The 20,379-nt window shown below is 37.9% G+C and overlaps 1 protein-coding gene across 1 annotated transcript in view; it reads left to right on the top strand.

Moving 5' to 3' along the window:
- The first annotated feature begins 228 nt into the window (after positions 1–228).
- LOC127443208 (neural-cadherin-like) overlaps positions 229–20,379 on the top strand; it is a 379,800-nt gene continuing 359,649 nt past the window's right edge. Inside the window, exon 1 of the mRNA XM_051701811.1 lies at positions 229–1,383. Within this exon, the coding sequence (XP_051557771.1) occupies positions 384–1,383 (1,000 nt within the window). The 5' untranslated portion in view covers positions 229–383. The remainder of the gene's footprint in view (positions 1,384–20,379) is intronic.

Raw genomic sequence — 20,379 nt, 5'->3', positions numbered from 1 at the left:
GAAAGCCAAATAAGAATTGTAAGAACATTGTCTTCATAATATCAGCGAATCCTATTAACCGCAATACCCATAAAAGTAAGCGGTGTCTTCAGCCTGGTTAATAAATACTAAATCTCCTGTCTAGCCCAAAGCCCCGCCCCTTCACGCGTGGCGCTGTCCATCACAGTGGTGCTGCTCTCTGAAACTCCGCGAGCTCTAGCGCGCGCTCAAGCACATCGCTGTCGAGGCGCGAGGCGACGGAGGGAAAGTTCTGCTGCTCAGGACGACCAAAGGATAACTCTGGAGAATCACTGTCCAACGAAAGAAGAGTGAACTCATTTACCATGTCCTGCTATGTGAACACTGTCTCATGAGATCAGGAAGAGTGCTTTAAGCTTACAACCATGATTTGGACTATTTTGTTAGCGTATTGTGTGACTTTTGTGCAGGGGAATAAGACCGACGAACGGATACCTTTCTTTCACGGGCATGTGTTTGAAAACTCTCCACCTGGCTCAAAAGTGAACGGACTGAGTATTCCGGTGAAGCGCGTCGACCCGCAGAGATGGTGCTCAAAGTCCGGCATGCACCTGAAACTCCAGGGCGGCAGGAGTGAAGATTTCCACGTCTTCGCTCACCACAAACGAGGACACATATTGCTGAAGACCTCTAACGTTCTGGATAGAGAGGAGCGCGCTGAATATTCCCTCAGTCTGGCGCTTTGCTGTCAGAGTTGCGCGTCCGCCGAGCGCGTCTTGACCGAAGTTGCGTCTGTTAAAGTGGACGTGCTCGACACTAACGACCACGAGCCCACTTTTCGCCACTCAGATGTGAAAATAACTTTGGACGACGCCACGGCCCTGAGGTCGGTGGTGTACACGGTGAAAGCGGAGGACATTGACAGCGGCAAAAACGCCGAGCTCATATACTACGCGCTGCCGAAAAACGGTAGTTTCTACGTAGTGCCCAAAACCGGCGACATTCTCCTCGTGGACTCGATACTCGGTCTCGCGCAGCCCATAAAGTTCACCGTGTTTGCGCGAGACCACGGCTGGCCCGCTCGAACCAGTCACAGTATGGATATAGAGATCAGTCCACGCCAGTGGCCAGCCCTTCCGAAGCTCGACCGCTCCGAAAACGGACTCTCGAGAAAGTCCCGTTCCGTGATGGAACCGGACAAGCCTGTGGTCATCAACGTGTCCGAAGACGCGAGTATTGGCTCGGTCATTATGAACCTGCACCCGGTGAGGTTTCAGTCCGCCAGCTTTGAGCTGTTACACCCGGACGCGGAAAACTCTCCAGTCACCGTGAGTCTGGACAGCGGGGATTTGATCATTTCCAGACGGCTCGACCGAGAAACGCAGCCGCTAGTGGAGATAACCGTAAAAGTACAAGATAAGCGAGGTGAGTGCGTCGAGACTAATCCAAATCTCTGTTCAAAATGCGACTTTGGATGCCTCCATGTCCCAATTCCTTTTCCCAAATGCACTGTGTCTCCAACTTGTGCCGGCAGTTCACGCCTAAACGCAAAAACGCTTTCAAAATGAGCGCTGTGCGCATCAGATAGCATACTGATCTCCTCCATGTGCCATATTCTTCTCTTCTCGTTAAATGACCCCCCCCAAGTTTTGTGTTTCCATCATTATAGATGCTCAAAGTTTACATCAGGCATCAAAGTTTAATTATCACGCACGGTAAAGTCTGACGTGTTGTTGTCACGAGTGGAGGCGCACTGGTGCGCATGATGTGCGTATGCCACTTACATTGTGATTAGCCTAAAACAAATTTCACAGGGGACAAATCGAACTTAACACTTTTTACAACAGCTTCACTTCATATCCATTCCAATATACAGTCAACTGTGCGCTTTCACATCAGTAGGAGGTATTGTGCATTTAATTATGCATAGGACTCAATATCAAATAAATGAACGTCTGTAACTTGTTGTTTTGTAGATCAAATGGTGATGTTTTCCCCTGTACCTCTGGCATTGAATCAATCATCTCCACTTTTACAGGTCATTCAATCAGTCCTGAACAATTTAGGTGTTTGTGCGTGCCAGAGAGAGAGACAGGGAGAGGATGGGAGAACTTAGGAGAACTTGGCAAATTGCTTTGACATGGATGCTTTTACAGAACCATAATCACCCCCATAAATTTATCCTTTCTGTTACCAGGTGAACTAAGTGCTTGAAGCCAAATTTAGGCACGAATCCTTTTTGAGTTGGAGTTTGTGCTCTACTTTCCTCCTCCTGCTCGCATTAGCCATGTAATCCCATCTCATTCACTTTCTCATTTTGGGGATTTAAGACTGGCAGCACAGTTAGAAGAAACTGCAGGGAAGATGAGGCGTTTAGTGGAATGTGCTCATATTTGAGCAGTTGACCGGCGTGATTTAGCAGCCTGATATTTAATTAGTGTTGGTTTGTTAATCAGGGGGTTTGTGCTCACTGGACCTACGGCTGTGCAGCTACTGCTTATTTTCTTGTGACCGTGTTCCTAGCATATGTTCAAGGGCACTTGTTTCTGCGCGTGGGCATGTTCGCAGGTCTGTGAATGTTGTACAGCGTGTGGCCTTCTGTGAAGCTTAGCACAAACAATAATGAGGCCAAACAGCTGGCTTTAATCAAGAATGAGAAAAACGTCTGCTGGCTTCACATGTGCCCATGCTGCTGTGGATGTAATGAGCTTTCTGGTAACCAGACAGCATGCAGTTATTAAAAAATGGGAATAATTACATTATTAGAGATTTATATCTTTCCTCTTTAGCTTTGGGTATGATAGTACATGTTTGCTTTTAATCAAGCTCTAACAAATATCACAATGTAGAACATATAATTTGCCTAAATATATTTCCTTAGATAATTAAGTCAATATTATATACTGTATATCACCTTTGAGTTAATTGAACATAAAATAAAAAGCAAAGTCACAGAGTGAGAATATCTCATTTGAACAACTCTCTTCAGTGTGCATTCTGCAAAATCTTGTTCTTGAAAGATACCAGCCTCGCAAAGCAATTGTTGACATGTTCCACAACAGCTTTACAACTTCAAATGTATAATTTAATCTCTTTCAGGTATGCAATGGTTAATGTGTACTGAAGACCAAAAATTCTAAATGCACTGGTTAGGCCGCACATTCACTCAAGTACAACATTCTGCTCCAGAACAATCAAGGTAGTGACGATGTCTGGAGGTGAATATAGAGTCTCTTTATTAGATTGCACTGCTGTCAAGATTGCTGAATCTTAACAACTTTAGTGTACTCTTCTTTTATGTATTTTTCTTGTCTGTCATGCTTTTGTGTCGTAACTGGGTGAATGCGCAGAGTGGCATCAATAAATGTGTACTTTTTGTGATACTTGACCTAACAGTAATACTTTTGTAAGAACTTTGTTTGATACAATGTGAGACAGCTGCATAAAAAGTATCTAGCTAATTTGGAGTCATCAATCAAGTGTCATATAATAATTGTATAACATTAAATTTAAAAACTTTTGGACAGGCACACAATGGTACAGCCACATTAGTTTGTAAGTATTCTGTTTCAATTAAATGCCCTTATCACTAATGTCAGTTTCTTTCTGAACAACTTTGTTATATATATATACACACACACACAGTTGTGCTCATAATTTAGCATAACCTTGGAGAATTGGTAATATATGTACCATTTGTAAAGAAAACATGAGTGAGCAGGCAAAACACATTTCTTTTATTTCTTATGGGATTCATATTCAACTGTAGGTTATAACAGAATGGCACAATCATAAAACAAAACATTGCAACAAAGAAAGAAATGACCCCTGTTCAAAAGTCTGCATACCCTTAGTTCTTAATACTATGTATTGCCCCCTTTAGCATCAATGACAGTGTGCAGTCTTTTGTAATAGTTGTCTATGAGGCCCCAAATTCTTGCAGGTGGTATAGCTGCCCAATCATCTTGGCAAAATGCCTCCAGGTCATGCAAAGTCTTTGGTCGTCTTGCATGAACCGCACGTTTGAGATCTCCCCAGAATGACTCGATGATATTATGGTCAGGAGACTGTGATGGCCACTTCAGAACCTTCACCTTTTTCTGCTGTAACCAGTGGAGGGTCAACTTAGCCTTGTGCTTAGGGTCATTGTCATGCTGGAAAGTCCAAGAGCGTCCCATGCACAGCTTTCATGCAGAAGAATGCAAATTGTCTGCCAGTATTTTCTGATAACATGCTGCATTGATCTTGCCATCAATTTTCACAAGATTCCCCATGCCTTTAGAGCTCACACACCCCCAAAACATCAGTGAGCCACCACCATGCTTCACAGTGGGGATGTTATTCTTTTCACTATAGGCCTTGTTGACCCCTCTCCAAACATAGCGCTTATGGTTGTGACCATAAAGCTCTATTTTGGTCTCATCACTCCAAATGACAGTGTGCCAGAAGCTGTGAGGCGTGTCAAGGTGTTGTCGGGCATATTGTAACCAGGCTTTTTTGTGGCATTGGTGCAGTAAAGGCTTCTTTCTGGCAACTCGACCATGCAGCTCATTTTTGTTCAAGTATCATCGTATTGTGCTCCTTGAAACAACCACACCGTCTTTTTCCAGAGTAGCCTGTATTTCTCCTGAGGTTACCTGTGGGTTTTTCTTTGTATCCTGAACAATTCTTCTGGCAGTTGTGGCTGAGAACTTTCTTGGTCTACCTGACCTTGGCTTGGTATCAAGAGTTCCCCAAATTTTCCACTTCTTAATAAGTGATTGAACAGTACTGACTGACATTTTCAAGGCTTTGGATATCTTTTTATATCCTTTTCCATCTTTATAAAGTTCCATTACCTTGTTATGCAGGACTTTTGACAGTTCTTTTCTGCTCCCCATGGCTCAGTATCTAGCCTGCTCAGTGCATCCATGTGAGAGCTAACAAACTCATTGACTATTTATACACAGGCACTGATTGCAGTTTAAAATGCCACAGGTGTGGGAAATTAACCTTTAATTGCCATTTAAACCTGTGTGTGTGTGTCACCTTATGTGTCTGTAAAAAGGCCAAACATTCAAGGGTATGTAAACTTTTGATCAGGGCCATTTGGGTGATTTCTGTTATCATTATTATTTAAAAAGGAGCCAGACAACTATGTGATAATAAATGGCTTCATATGATCACTGTCCTTAAATAAAAGACAGTTTTTTTTTTTTTGTTTGTTTTTTAGTTTTTTTTGCATGATCAGTCATATTTTCAAAATCAATGCCAAAATTTCACAATTTTTGCCAGGGTATACAAACTTTTGAGCACAACTGTATGTGTGTGTGTGTGTGTGTATGTGTATATATATATATATATATATATATATATATCACATACAGTATATCAGAATATACAGTATACATCTCATAAGCCTATTTATATACTGTATAAGCCTATATGTATACTTTTTTAATATTGACACATTTCAGTTTCTTTAACATTTAAAAATCTTTAACAAAATGTAAAAAAAAATTATTTACTTAAATTTGAGGCATTTTTTTAGTTTTTTTTTTTTTTTGGCAAAAATTTCTCTTGCAACATGCTATTAAAGGGAAAGTTCACCAAAAAATGTAATTTTATTATTTACTGACCCTCGTGTTGTTCCAAACCACATGATTTTCTTTTATTGCGTCTTTTTCCATACACTGAAAGTGAATGGTGACTGAGGCCACATCCACACTAATGCATTTTTGTTTGGAATTCATTAATTTGCTTCGTTAAAACCTCTCATCCACACTAGAATGCCATTTTCAAAAATGCTCTAGCATCATACTTTGGAAACGATGACGTTAGAAAACAAAATCGAGTTTAGATTAGTGTAGAACATTCTGTCTAACATTTTCCTTTTGTGTAATACAGAAGAAAGAATGTCATGCAGATATGAGTAAATTATGACATAATTTACAATTTTGGGTAAACTATCACTTTAAGTTATTTAAAAGTGTTTCTTGACCATCCATTTGGACTAATGTTACAGCCATGCCAAAACAGACACATTTCATATTACATTAAATGTAAACTTAAGTTTCACATTCTGTATGCTGATTTAAATCTGGGTTACTAAATTTAAAATTGCCATTTTGATAATGCAAGTATATCTGATTACATATTCTAATATCATACATCTTGATAGATGCAAATTATTCAGAATATAACCTTTTTACTCATCCTAATCACCCCCTCCATTTTTTTTTTTTTTTCAGCAATAAAGCTGATTCTGATTCCATTTCTCTTGCCTGCATGTTGATCTGATCTGTGGTAACTGTCAATAGAATGACTGAGCGAGTCTTGCTCATTTGTTCGTACAGACCATTCTGAGTTTGAGCATTTACTTTCTGGTTTCCCGTCCCTTCTGCTTTCTTGTCAGAGCACATCTGATGCTGCCAGTCTTTGTGGTATCACTGCTGTGAGATCAATTAAGCACTGCACAGACGATGCTGATAGAGAGTTTGTGTGTGTGTGTTTGTGCGTATACCAGTGACATATTTCTAACCAATCTCAACAGTGCAATATAATCTTACCTTGGAGATGCCATCAGCTTTCTTGCTCATGTGCTCTTTCTCTCTCAATTAGGCATGAAAGAGTTGAGCTCCTTGTAATTCTGTGCAAGTTTTCAGATTGAAAAGAGATTGACACTAGCCAATTCTTCTCTCTCTCTCCCTCTCCCTCTCTCTCTCTCTCCATTCCAGTACACTCTGCTCTTATTTATTTCGTCTGTCTTCATTAAGGTGACAAGCATGCATTTGAGGCACGTACGCACATCTCCATTATCCTTGCATATGGAAGATGGCCCAGGTGTCTGAAGCCACAGTTTTGCATTTGATCAGACTAGCAGGCATTTGTTTTTCAAGGGAGAATCCATGCCCCACTCTGGTAATAGCCCTAAACACCCACGGCATCAGGGCTTAATTTGAATGACAGGCTCAATGTTTTTCTGGGTTTTGACCAACCTTCAATACTGAAAATCTGTTAATCTGGTCAGCATGAGCCAAATAGTTACCACAGCATATGGAGAGACTCTTCCGCCAGAAACGCAGAGGAGCTAGCAAATGCTTCATTGGGTCACACACACACACACACACACACACACACACACACACACACACACACACACACACACACACACACACACACACACACTCAAGCAAAAGCCCTAAACTTAAAACCTCAAGAAGAATGTGCACACACACACACTTCCAGATATACCTGGTAACGCATAATTACACATTGATTTTCTCTTGCCCTGTCTGTCATACAGTACATGCACATATTTGAGCCAAATACTCCCTTACTCTTCATGCTAAAGACTATCACACAAGCACACACACATAAAGACACATATAGTACACACAAAACAAACATGAAGTGGCCCATAAAAGTCCATATGTAAAGGTGTTCTTATACCTTTCAACATGTTGGCCTAACACTTTCACCAACAGTGGCATTCTATTTTTTATTTTATTTTTTATTATAGAGCAAATGAGAAAATGTCACAGATGATGTTCTTAGATAAATGTTTTGATAATCTTTTGATGCAAGCATTCTCTATCTTAATCTTCTTTAAAAGTTGAGTTGAAAATGTTTTTACAAGTTTCCTGAATAAATGGCATCACCATCACCACTGAAACAGATAATTCATTTAAGAGACAAAATGCCCTCTTTAAAGATGCTGTGTTCCACATCCAAATCAAAAGATCTCTTTAAATAAGCATCCTAATGGCTTTGGAAACATTGGGGGTGGAATAGTATGTGAAAAGACAGAAATTATTAGTTTTGGATTTAGAGGAACAGTTGGAGGATTAATTGCCATCCTGATGACACGTAGGAGGTATAGTAACACCAGCGAGAGTGAGAGAAAGACTTATCTTTACTGTACTTATTTGCAGGCCCTTACAGAATCTGTGTGTGCAGAACTCTCAGTAGAAAACTTTGCATATTTCTGCAGAATTGTGACTTGTCGTGTCATGCATAAAAATTCTACGCATTCCCCATCTCTTGCATGTTATTTAATATTTTTGAAAATTTTCTGATACTTTTAGCCATCAAAAATAATGTAGAACTCTCAGGTCCATTTAATACATTTTAATATGTTTAAATCCCTTCCACAGAATTCAGAAGATTTTTCCTTAAAATCAGCACAGAAAAGTCTGCAAATCTGGGACAGAATATTTAACTGTTTGTATTACTCCTCTTTTCTGTCTCACAGCGTTCAAAACAGTGTCAGTTAGAGGTTGACCGATAGTGAATATTGCCAATACCATTAACTGAAGTGGTGGAAAAGGCCAATAACCGATTAAACGGCCGATAGTTTTTAAAATCGATTCATAGAATGTTTAAAAATTCTTATTCTTTCCTATTTTTTAATCTTTGCTTACTATGAAAAATTAAATATTTGGTGCATAATGCTGGACTTTTCTCTGTAAACACGCCCGAAATTCACAAATGACTCTTATTTTGAAATGGCGACTTGACTCCGTTACAATTGTCTATAATTAAATATTTACAAAATTAAGCTTTTAATAGCATATATATTCACCAGATTTTGGATGAAGGATTTTGTTTACATTTCTATTTCACCAGACAAGGTTTTTTATTATTATTTTGAAGTTGGAGACAAAATGTATGTGCTGATGAAACACGTTTCTGTATAATCACGTTTTTTCTTTGCATGCCCTTGCTTCAACTTAGAACACTTGCTTATCTAATAATAATAATAATATAAAAAAAAATAAGCTAAATATACATTAAAGGATAAAAATATGGATGTATATTGTCAATGGTGAATGACTTAGATACAGCAATCCCCACGAGGATTAAGTGATTGTTTTTATTTCACCTCTAGAGAAATATATATATATATATAAATACAACTATTGGAAACCATCAGCATAGATTTTTGCAGATACTGTAACCGATAGTTCCAAAATGCAACTATCGGCACAGATTAATCGGTAAAACTGATATATCGGGCCACCTGTTCTGTCAGTGTGTGTATGGCTTGACATGCAAAAAGCTTAATACTTTGGCTTCTTTTGACACTAATTTCATTGGCGGAAATAAAGAAATAAAAAAACTAGCTTCCAACATTTTTCCTTAAATGTTGGTTATTTGATAGATAATAACTACTTGTTTATAGAACTGTTTTATTTAAGCAATTAGCTACAAGAGGCCACACATTATAGTGATAATTAGTATATTTCACCATTAGTAAGGGGTGCTCTTACACCATGTCCTAACCAGACACGACACGATGCTGCGACACTATGAGAAAATCTTTTCCATGTTAATCAAAGTTTTTGTTCTAACCAGCCACGACACGTGACAAGCAACAGGGCAGGCCAGGTAGCCGGGCAGCCCAGTCAACAAATGGGTCTAAAGTGCTTCTCATAACAGTATTTTAAAGCCGGCATCTCACTAACCAATTCAGAACAACTTAATTTTCGCTGAGGTTGTCACACACCTACCGAATGTTGTGCTTGAGGTCACGCTCCCTTCAGTTGGGGAGGTCGGTCACACACACCAATTCATATCGCAATATTGGCATATGGAGACATATTGGCTGGCTCCTTCTGACTTTCCGCTTCCCTGTCAGGTGGAGATTTCGAAATAACAACAGCAGTACAGTATGAGCATAAACAATTGAAATAGACTGAATTAGGATGCGATTCATAATGTAACTTTGCCCTATTTTTGTGTGTGATTGTTTATTTATCCCCTCTGGCCTTGCCATAGAAATCACATGCCAGTATGCAACTTCAGTGAGAAAATGAGTTACATTTAATAAACGGACTGTTCGGCCTGACTTTTCAGATTTTATTCTCATTTATCATTTTAGTGTATGAATGTCATGATTTGAACAGCGATTTGCTTGTCGCTGGAGTCCTATCGCGTCGCGTCTGGTTATGACAAGGTGTTAGGCACAACCCACTGTTTGTGTGCAATGTACTGTTATACTGAATATCAGTAGGGCATTGATTACCTGTGGCCTTGTTTATACAGACGAAGGACAGTCATGCTGAAATTGAGTACAAGAGTACTCTTGATCATCTGATATTGCTTACTTAACTGAAGCAGGAATTAGCCCTTTAATACTTTAACAGCACAATGAGCTATATGACTTTTTTGCAGTCACTCAGGGGCTCTTACACAATGTACTTGTACAATATACTCGTCTCCAGACATGCGGAGTTAAATGGAACAAAATCAGATGTAGAAAAAATACAACTGTGGAATGTTTCAGAACATTGGTGTCGGAACATTTGAACAGTGGTGGGATCAGTTAATCATGTCCGTAAAGCAGGTGTAAATGGAAGTGATGTAGTACAGTTTTCTTCAGTGTTGTATAGTATGGTCTGATTGGTAGAGAGGCCATTTGGAAATGTTTCTCAAACATTTCCAAAAAAAAAAAAAAATGCATTTCCTAAATATCCCTGATTTTTTTTTTTAAAGCAAACTTTTGGTACCTACCTGAATTGAATGGAAGAGGACCCAATTATAACAAAGTTCTTAGTTTTCATGGAAAAGGAGGAAGTGGGAGACGGAAAGATCCAGCTCAACAGGGGCTTTATTTCCCACACTTTCACAGACTCAAAAAACACTTTTCAGTGTACACACTCAATAATGCTTTTCAGCACAACAGAAATATTGCAAGCCGGAACCCTCTGCTCCATGCAGCTCTCTCCCCCAACTAGAGTCTGGCTCGCTCTTAAAAGCCTGTCTCCACTCTCACTGCAATGACAAACAGCTGTTAGACAATCACTGCCAGGTGATGATCCTTACTGTTCTCATCTCCTGATCTCACTCTCCATTCACAAACTGACGCTCAACCACGCCCCCGCTACCACACCAATATATAGAATTGGTGTTTGGTGATTCAGTAAAACATTTGTTCTGGGGCTGCTGCTGGCTATGTGGTCACTGATGCTGCAGGAAACAATGAAATGACTGAAAACAAAATGCACTTTTATTAACTCCATGAACTCCATTACTTCTGTGATCATTAAAACAGAACATGGTTTATTCACAGTCATGTGTGTCTCTTCAAAAATGTTGTTGTTAATTTTAAAAATCAAACATCAGTGGCGATTTCAGTCTTGCATTGAGACAATTGAAATAATCAGCACATTTGACTTAACAATAAACAAATCTGACAATTCTGTTCGACTACACACACAAACACACATACACATCACAAGTATTTGAATTCATATTTGCATCAACTGTCTGGTTTCCCTAACAACTACACCACTGGCAGGCTCTGATCTATGCCTGTGAGAAAGAGATGTTACAAAACATCCTGTCCAAAACACACACAGAAAAAATACATTCATACACAGACACAACAAAACTATGCTAAGAAATCCTACATATATGTGCCAGTCAGTGCTAACAGTCTGTCAGTGTACGTTAAACTATAGACAAACATACATAAACACACATGCATACCAGTACTCATGCAAAGAACCCCACAGCCTTGCACAGTGCCTATTTAGGACTGAAAAAGATAACAGATTGGATGAGTGCCATGCCCCCATCATCTCCTCTTGCTCAATCTCTCTATCCCTCACTCCTCAGGGAGACACACTCTGTATTGGTAATTGGGAGTTCATGCTGTACACACACTAAATCTAACAGCTCTTCTTAAATTAGCCCTGTGTCACTGCGTTTATGCCCCAGACTCTGTGCTAGATTGAACATGTGTGTGGTTATGTAAGGGTCTGTTTATATGCTTATCATGCTTGTGTAAGCAATGCATCTGACCAAGTGTGTGTGAGGCAGGCAAGGCAAGACATACTCTAATACCCAGATTGCTTAATTATCAGAAGGCAAGAAGGTAGTTCATAAGCACTCAGATCCAACTCTCTCTTCCACTGCTTCTCAATAGCATCCCCCATTTCTCTTGTATCATTCCATCACTGATTATTCATCAGTCTGCCATGGCATTATTTTCTTTTCATCTGTTCAGCTTTGGACTGTTCTGTGATTAGTTTGTATCCAATCTGGCTCTCTCTGATATAGGAGACTGTGAGTGTGGCAGCCAAGTCTTCTAATTGCCAGACTTAATCAAACAGACAAATGGGAGGGATAGCAGGCAGCCTGTGACCTTTCCAGGATGGGATCCTCGCTTCAGCTCTCGAGCAAGATAGTTGCCAGCCGGAACCTTGGTTAATAATGTTGACAAATGCAACTGCGTCTGTGACTTCAGTACCATTTTCTGTCTGCAACTAATAGGCCACGTGGCCCTGAATCGCTGGAGCCTTTGATGAGTGGTAACTCTTCTGTGGCTCGTTGTTGGCTACAATGGCTAATGCTTGTCCCATGACATTAATCAGAAAGATCTGTGATGTTTGTGTTTGTTTGGAGGTGGTGTGTAAGATGACAGTATATCATACGATTTGGCCCTGGAGAGCACTAGTTGAAAGTGATGTAACATTAGCAGGCTAACCACTTTTTGTGGTGTAGATTTGCAGCACCAATCCATAATGAAGTTTACACAAAGATCTTTATGTTTTTTATGGGTGTTTGCAGTTTTCCTTTGCAATTGTGTGTTAGGGCTGGGCAATATGCAAGAAATATGTTCACAATATGTTATAAAAAAAAATATTGTGAGATCCAATTACATCGTCAACCCCCTGGCCTAGGGATCAATAAATATTCTTATTTTAATTGATTTTGCTTTAAAAATTAAATTCATTTGTTGAAACACACACAAAATTGTGACAATAATGTTTATACTATACTTATGTATACTAATTGTAATGGTATTTGTGATAAAAACAAATATTTAAACTACAATAATTCCAATATTTTAGTTCACATTTCTGCCATAAGTAAAAACCTTTCAATAATTCTTTTATTGTTTAAAAATTACTAGTCAACATCAATAATCGACTAGTCAACTTGTTGAATGACTAGTCGACCATTCTTGCACATCCCTAATGCGAATGATATTGGCCACCTGCATCTGGCGGGTGCTAATTTCATACCCTGTGCTGCTATATAATATATTTGGGGACTTACGAGCTCTATGGTTTGCAGTTTCATGATATTGTCGATCATTGTCTGTCAATTAGGCAATTGGCATCGGGATATTTGTCAGATATCGCTGATATCCGATTACATCGCCCTATCGCCCAGCCCTATTGTGTGTGCTCTGTCCTTACGCAGTCGTGCTGTTTAAATCAATTCAAGAGGCCATGAACCCCTGTGGCCTACGTTCTCTCTCTTTCTCTCACATTATCCTTTTTATTTATCTGTTTTGATCCAATTCACATTTCTATACTTTTCATCAACCTCCCTGTGTTTGTACAAGCAACACAATGTACTCGAAAAAAGAAAAAAGCAACAACACGGATACGTTCCCTTTTATGTACTTTCTAGACTGCTCTTAAAAGTCTAACATTATAGCAGTACACAAGGCTTTGGTTCAGTATAGACCTCACTTTTTCCACACACTCCTGTGAGCAAACAGACCTCTGTCCACTATTAGGCTCTCACGTGCCAAAATATGCATTTAGTTAGTTAATGTCTGAAATATTAATTATGTTGTGTACTTCTCAAATCTTCATCGCTCGTGTAGCGGAACACTGACAATATATCTGCTCACATGCTAAGTAGTCAATATTTATAGCTGGCTGTCTTGCACCAGCAGGATCACAGAGTGCACTAATCATAGATTAATGACATGTGGCATAGGAATGAAGTTCATTAGCATGCCTTTCTCTCGCTCTACCTTTCCCAGAACAGGATCTCAGGATGCTGGCTTCTATAGATCAGCTCACCTCAGCCCCCGGTAATCAGAGCATAGGAAATTGAGTAATCTAAGGAGTCACTGCTGAGCTCTCGATCTTACAGCCTCTCCTCAGGTGGGCAGGCACGCACGCACACTTAATCTTAATTCACTGGAGAACAGGCAGTACATATATTTTAAAATATGCAGTAGCCTAAAACAACTTGATATTGCTTTATATATTTATGCCATTTGATAACAGTCAGTGGTGCCTGCCCATGCAAAATTTAGCATGATGCTAGGGAGCTATGTGGTTGCAAAGGGGTTCTGAGTGGTTTGTAGCACATTGCTAGGTAGTTGTTAGCGTGTTCTGGGTGGTTGCTTGGTAGTTGTTTACTGCCCCAAATCTATTAACTATACCTCCCTCAATATCTCTATGATATTGTGGTCCCTAGAAATGGCTTGTGTCAGTCCTTCAATGTACAGTAAGTCTGTGGGATTTTTTGGTTGTTTATTTTCCACAAGATAACAATCAGATCACTTAGAAAAGTAATAGCTCAACTTGTTTCAACCAGCTGCATGATTTGAGGTATCGGGCACTATTTTAAGAGTGCTAGCGTTAAGCACAGCACTATGACATAAGTCATAAGTGCAAAGTCAGTGGGCATGGCCATGATATTTTTGTATTTTCGTGCAAGCATGCACTAAGTCTAGGTGCAAGTAGGTTTGGTGAAATCTAACGTGCAACATGCAAATGGGCAGGATAAAGTGCAATTTAATTCTGAGGTTTTCGGAGGTTATTATTCCACCATCTTTGTCTTATATAGTTCATTCCCTCAAGCACCAGTGATATAAACCAAGACAGCACATTCATAAGAAGTTGGTAGTGTAAATGGACTGTATGAGTTAGAAGAATAAATTAAATTACGCATTAACTATGTTCTTGATGATTGTCGGGCATATTTCTATGACAGTGACACGCTCCTTTCATATGCATAGAAAATGTGATTCTCATCAGAATTTAGATGTAGGCTGTGTTTTAAAGAGAATGTAAGTATTATTAGTCATTTTCATCTACTGACACACAAATCATGGCTAGTATTAACAATGATTTTATCGGCACACACTTCGGTCAATTTTGCTAAATTAAATTAATTTATTGAAACGCGAAAAAAATAAATAAACCAAAAATATTTCGAAATTGATATTACACTTCAAACAAAACAAAATATAATCAAAATAACAAAGTGGTCAAAAAATCATAGCCTACCAATTCCAAACATTTTACTCTCTCCAATTTCTTGTACCGGCCCATTTAGCAGTGACTTAAAAATCACTCTACGACAACAGGTGGAAAAAAAGGGCTAACAAATTAGACCATAAATACAATTGTGAATTTAAACATAATAATAATAATAATAATTGAAAAATAAACCATGACCTATAGATAGTTTAACTCAAACGTAATAAATTTTTGTTTCATATAAGATGGCTACAACTCTGATCATCAGGGACAAAATTTGATCTTCCACTATATTTTCAGAGTTTGGACACAAACTTTATTACCACCTGCTGGTGGAATCTCCAAACAGCAAATGCAGGAACTGAGTTTAAACTTAGTGCTGAGTTAAGATGTGGTTTTCAAACATCTTAGCGCATTGACCTATTTCTTCAAATTGCACTTTGCGCCACTTCAGTAACATACAATACACCCACAGTTCGCACGCATACACCCACAATAGCGCAAACACTCCAAACCGCGCCACTTGCGCTTTGCGCTGGCACGAAAATTGCGATTAGAATTAGCGCTCTTGCAAAAATTGGATAAGCCGTTGCACACAGTTGTTGTGCATAACGCTGCGCTTTTCGTGCTCACAAAAATAGAGCCCATCATCTTTGCCCATAGCACAAGTGGTGCAGGACAAGTTACATGCCAAAGTTTAATACTTAGTTTAATACCCAATTTACATGTGGCATTAAGATGCATTTGGGGTAATCGGATCACATGTGGACCACTAAATACAGGTGCAAACGGGGTCTAAATGTGACACCTGACCACACTGCATATAAGACTAAACTCTAATACATCCTGATGTGTCCGGGACAGTAGCGAAGCACCAACCACTCACCTGTCCATCAACCACTGCGCTACAAAAATAATAAAAAATTTTGCTGGTTATGTGCAGTTTAATTGGAAAATTTGAAAAAGCACATACATGTGTATATCTTCACAGACCTTTTTCAGTAAGTTTGATATCAACATGCAGTGACGGATGAGAAACACTCACATCTTAAGCTTAGTTAATACAGGTCCTCCACTAAAATAACTGAGAAAATTGCTCGAAATAACACACTTTTGCTTAGATTAAAGTTTACATGTATCTGAGAGAAACAGTACACCATTTTTTTTCCACCCTTTGTCTTTTCTGCACTTATCATCATGCAGTAATACACTGACGTATTGAGTGATGTATGCAGTCATGAAATCAGAGACGCTCCCCTCAAACACAAGTGGTTATAGGAAATGCATTTGAGCAACCAAGTGTAAACGACGATGTGTAGTGTCTGTGCAGTTGTGATCAGATCATTCGAGATACATCTTAATACCAGGTGTAAACGGGATCTCAGTATAAGTAATAGTGAGGTTTGTCTTAGCTAGTGTTAACAGTTAATATTAATAACAGTTAATATTAGCTGTAATTTTCATTACACTGCTAAAACCTCTTGTAGCAGCAGTGAAGTTGTATATCTGCTAAATTTACTGACACAAACTTACACTCTAGCACACTGTTGTTTTACTGTAGCAAACACTGATATGCAGCAAACTAAAGGGCAATATCCTCATTGAGGAGTGTGTGAAATATTAAAGAATCCAAAAGCTGCATTTTCCTATCTGTTTCATTAGCGCTGCTCTTTGATATAGCTAGTCAAATACACTAGGGATAAGATGGACTATCCAGACCAATTGCATATGATGAACATATGATAAGTACACAACAGAAAAGAAAAACACGAAGAAGCCAGCATCAAAAACATACCAGAAAACCAGCCATGTGGAAAAAGGGCATTTCAGTCATTAAAGATATTTGTTAATGCAGCCCATAATTGCTTTGTGTGTCAGGCCACTATGACACACTTTCCTCGTACAGCCTGATCTCATTAATATACGTAGCTATTTGTACGTTAATATTTGTAACATTAAATGTACATGTTTTACGTTTGAATAGACACTAAAACATACAATATGGATGTTTGAAAGCATCTAAAACGTAATTTATATATAAAATATTGACGGGTCCATTACAACTATATTTGAATACACGAATCGATTATAAATATATTTGTACATTTTTACTGTTTTATAAATATTCTAGATCCCTTAACTCTACCCCAACCTCTAAACATAACCACATTTCAACAATATAAAAACATGTAACAAGTAGACTAATGTACAGTAGCATTAATGTTTGTTAAAATATATAAATGTATATATATTTTACAGCCGCTAATCCTACACCTACTCCTAAACCTAACCATAACCATTTATTAAGCATATAAAACATGTAACGGGCAGATACATTTAATCACAATAATTTATTCAGAAAAATGGCAAAATTCAGGACAAAAGTAGTCCAAAGGGTTATGCACTGCATCCAATGTGCTCCCTGACGGCATGCAATAGCTTTGTGTGAGGTGGAGAGTAGAATTTAAATTATTAATCACTGTAAATCTTCTCCAGATGCACACCAGAATGGCGCTGTCATATCTCATTCAAACATATACATCTCAGAATACGGCATGTCGGAAATGGTCACGAGACACTTGAGAGCCAGTGAGCATTCGACATCACTGCTGTAAAACCGCTGGTCGTAATGCTTGAGGTGGCAATTTTCGAATTTTGAAAACGAAACCAACGCATGTTGACAGTTACAGCGGGCGCGGAGGTTACAGCAGAAGGAGACGGAGATTGTTGAATAAAAGTCTTGAATTTGGGTCTGTTTTTCAAAGAAAAGATTTGGATTATAGCAAACAAATGTATAGATTAATTTTATTGTTGTTTTATGGTGCTTTCTATGGTTTATTTTGTTTTTTTGGCATATTCTGAAAACTTATTTTGTGTCCCATGGCAAACAAAAATAAAATAAAATATTTAATAAATAATTAAACGATTACAGAGTTTTTATTCTTTTTAACATTTTAAAGTTTAGTCTTGGTTAAAGTGATATAATCCTTTAAAACTTTGTATAGGGCAGCAGAAATCACACAGAACTGAATGAAACCGTTAAAATGTCATATTATAATGTCAGCTGCATTAAATAAATGTGATGGCATTTAACTAATCTCATTGATTATAAATTAAATGTATTTAACTGATTAATTCTATGAATTATTCAAAATTAATAAATTCAAACAGTACACGTAAATATTTGTACATTGCTATAGGTGTTAATACGTAAAATGATGACGTTTAGATGCTGTCAATACGCCAGTATAAGAGTACTCTTATGTACCCTTACGTGTGTATTTTATGTACTCTTACGTAATATACGCCAGTATTACGTAAGAGTACATACGAGTTCTCATAAGATCACGTTGCCTCGTACTTGTAATTTATTCATCACTCACAAACACAAAGCATACACAACAGTTTAAATGTGAATTTATCTTAAATAAAACGATTGCCCACTGAGAGCTGCAGTTGTTCTGTTCCGTGTCGGAGTTTCTGAAGCGATGGATATTTTTGCTTAGATTTTTGCTTAGAAAATAAGCTGTCCCAAGGAGGCTTCTGGCTAATGAGACTTAAGGATTTTGCAAATGCGAGTATGGCAGATTATTATCTGCTCAAGGACCTTAGAGAGCCTAAAATGGAGGGTTTGAATTCAGTATCTTCACTGCATTAAAGGGATAGTTTGCCCAAAAGGGAAAACTGATTTACTCACCCTTGTGTTGTTCCAAATCTGTATAACTTTCTTTCTTCAGTGGAAAGCAGGAGATGTTAGGCGGAATGACAGCATCAGTCACCATTCACTTATCTTGTCTGTATAGAGAGTCTTTGATTTTTTTTTTCTATCAAATACAAATGGAATTTAAAATTTGTCGTTGCACAGCATGTTTTGACAGTTTACTTTTTTCATAAGCACTAATGATATCTGTCTTGTATCTTTTGTACCTCTCTCCATCCCTGCGTATATCATTTTAGCAGCTCTCATACCCTCTTTCGCAGTCTGATACCTACATTATTGCACACACTTTAACCCGCTTGTGTTTAATAAATGCATACACACATCCTCTTAAGAAATGCAAACACTTGTTTTCAAGAGCTGTTTTGAGGATGTCAAAATACATCACCTCAGTTCATCTCAGAGCTTGGCGATGATAAAGAGAGACAGAAATGCTGATAGATTCCAACTGGAAATTATACAGGATATTGGCTGTCACAATTATGACATATGGCTGAAGATTAATTGTCAAACAAATAATTGCAACTATGACGATTAATTGTCTCTTTAAGGGCTTTCATGATTAATTGTCATATAAATTGTCATATTTTTTAAGGTGTGTTTTTTTTTTTCCTGCATGTGTGCTTCATACACCTTAAAAAGTCATTTTTATTTAACTTGAAATATATAAATCAAATAATAAAATAGGGATTTATGATTTCCTTTTTATGGCTTTAAAAACTTATGAATAACATGAAAAATAAATTTTAAATATCAAAATATTTCTAAATACTTAAAATATGTCTCTCTTTTTGGTCAACTTTAGTTTTGGTCACTTTTACTTTTGGTTGTTTTTTTTTAACTCATGTAATTTATATATACGGACCAATGACGTGACGTGAAATTTTGATGTCCAAACCTCTTTATGGATTAAAAATAAGGGAAATGTTTATAAAAAAACACATTTATTGAATCTATTAATCTCTGTTTATCAAATGATATGAACATGTAATGAGGGTTTTAGAAAGTCTAAGAATTATTAGACATTATAGTCACACAATGTCATACCGGATAACTGTCTGGACCTCATGGTGAAATGCAAAAAAGCTACAAAAAGTGTTAAAAATCAAATAAAACCTAAAATCTCTGCCACAGGCATTATTGTATGAGTGTTGCCAACAATATATTTAAATATTAAAAACAATATGACATCCAGTTGATTGTTATGCTTTGGAGCATTCTGTCCCAAAACTGGCAGTCAGCCAATGTCATCCAGGATAACAAGCAATCTGAAGCAATTTTATGGGGCATTTTATTTTGACACATTATCACACAGGATGTTACACAATCAGGAAGACCCTGAAGGACCCCCAAACAGTGGTGAAAGGTTAGTAAGTCTCTCTTAAAATGTGTTTAATTTACCATTTTCGCTGACTGGTACACTATGTAGTAAAATCCTGTGTCATTTGGTATAATGCTAAAAAACATATATAATGTTAATTTTATGCAAATTTGTTTATTTAATATGAATTTACATACTTGGAAGTTGAAGGTCAAGGTTGCAGATTTCTATAGGTAGCCAAAACAACTGCCTGATTAAGTTTCAAAGTGAGTTTTGTCATACAGGATAACAATTTTGTCATATAGGATAACATTTTTTTTGTGTTAGCCCATAATGTCATCCATTATCCCGGATGACACATGTTTGACATATTCTTTTTATAC

The sequence above is a fragment of the Myxocyprinus asiaticus genome, chromosome 1, assembly GCF_019703515.2.
Source record: "Myxocyprinus asiaticus isolate MX2 ecotype Aquarium Trade chromosome 1, UBuf_Myxa_2, whole genome shotgun sequence".
NCBI classification, from domain to species: Eukaryota; Metazoa; Chordata; class Actinopteri; order Cypriniformes; family Catostomidae; genus Myxocyprinus; species Myxocyprinus asiaticus.
The sequence above is the reverse complement of the archived record's forward strand: the minus strand, read 5'-3'. Positions and strand labels throughout refer to the sequence as shown.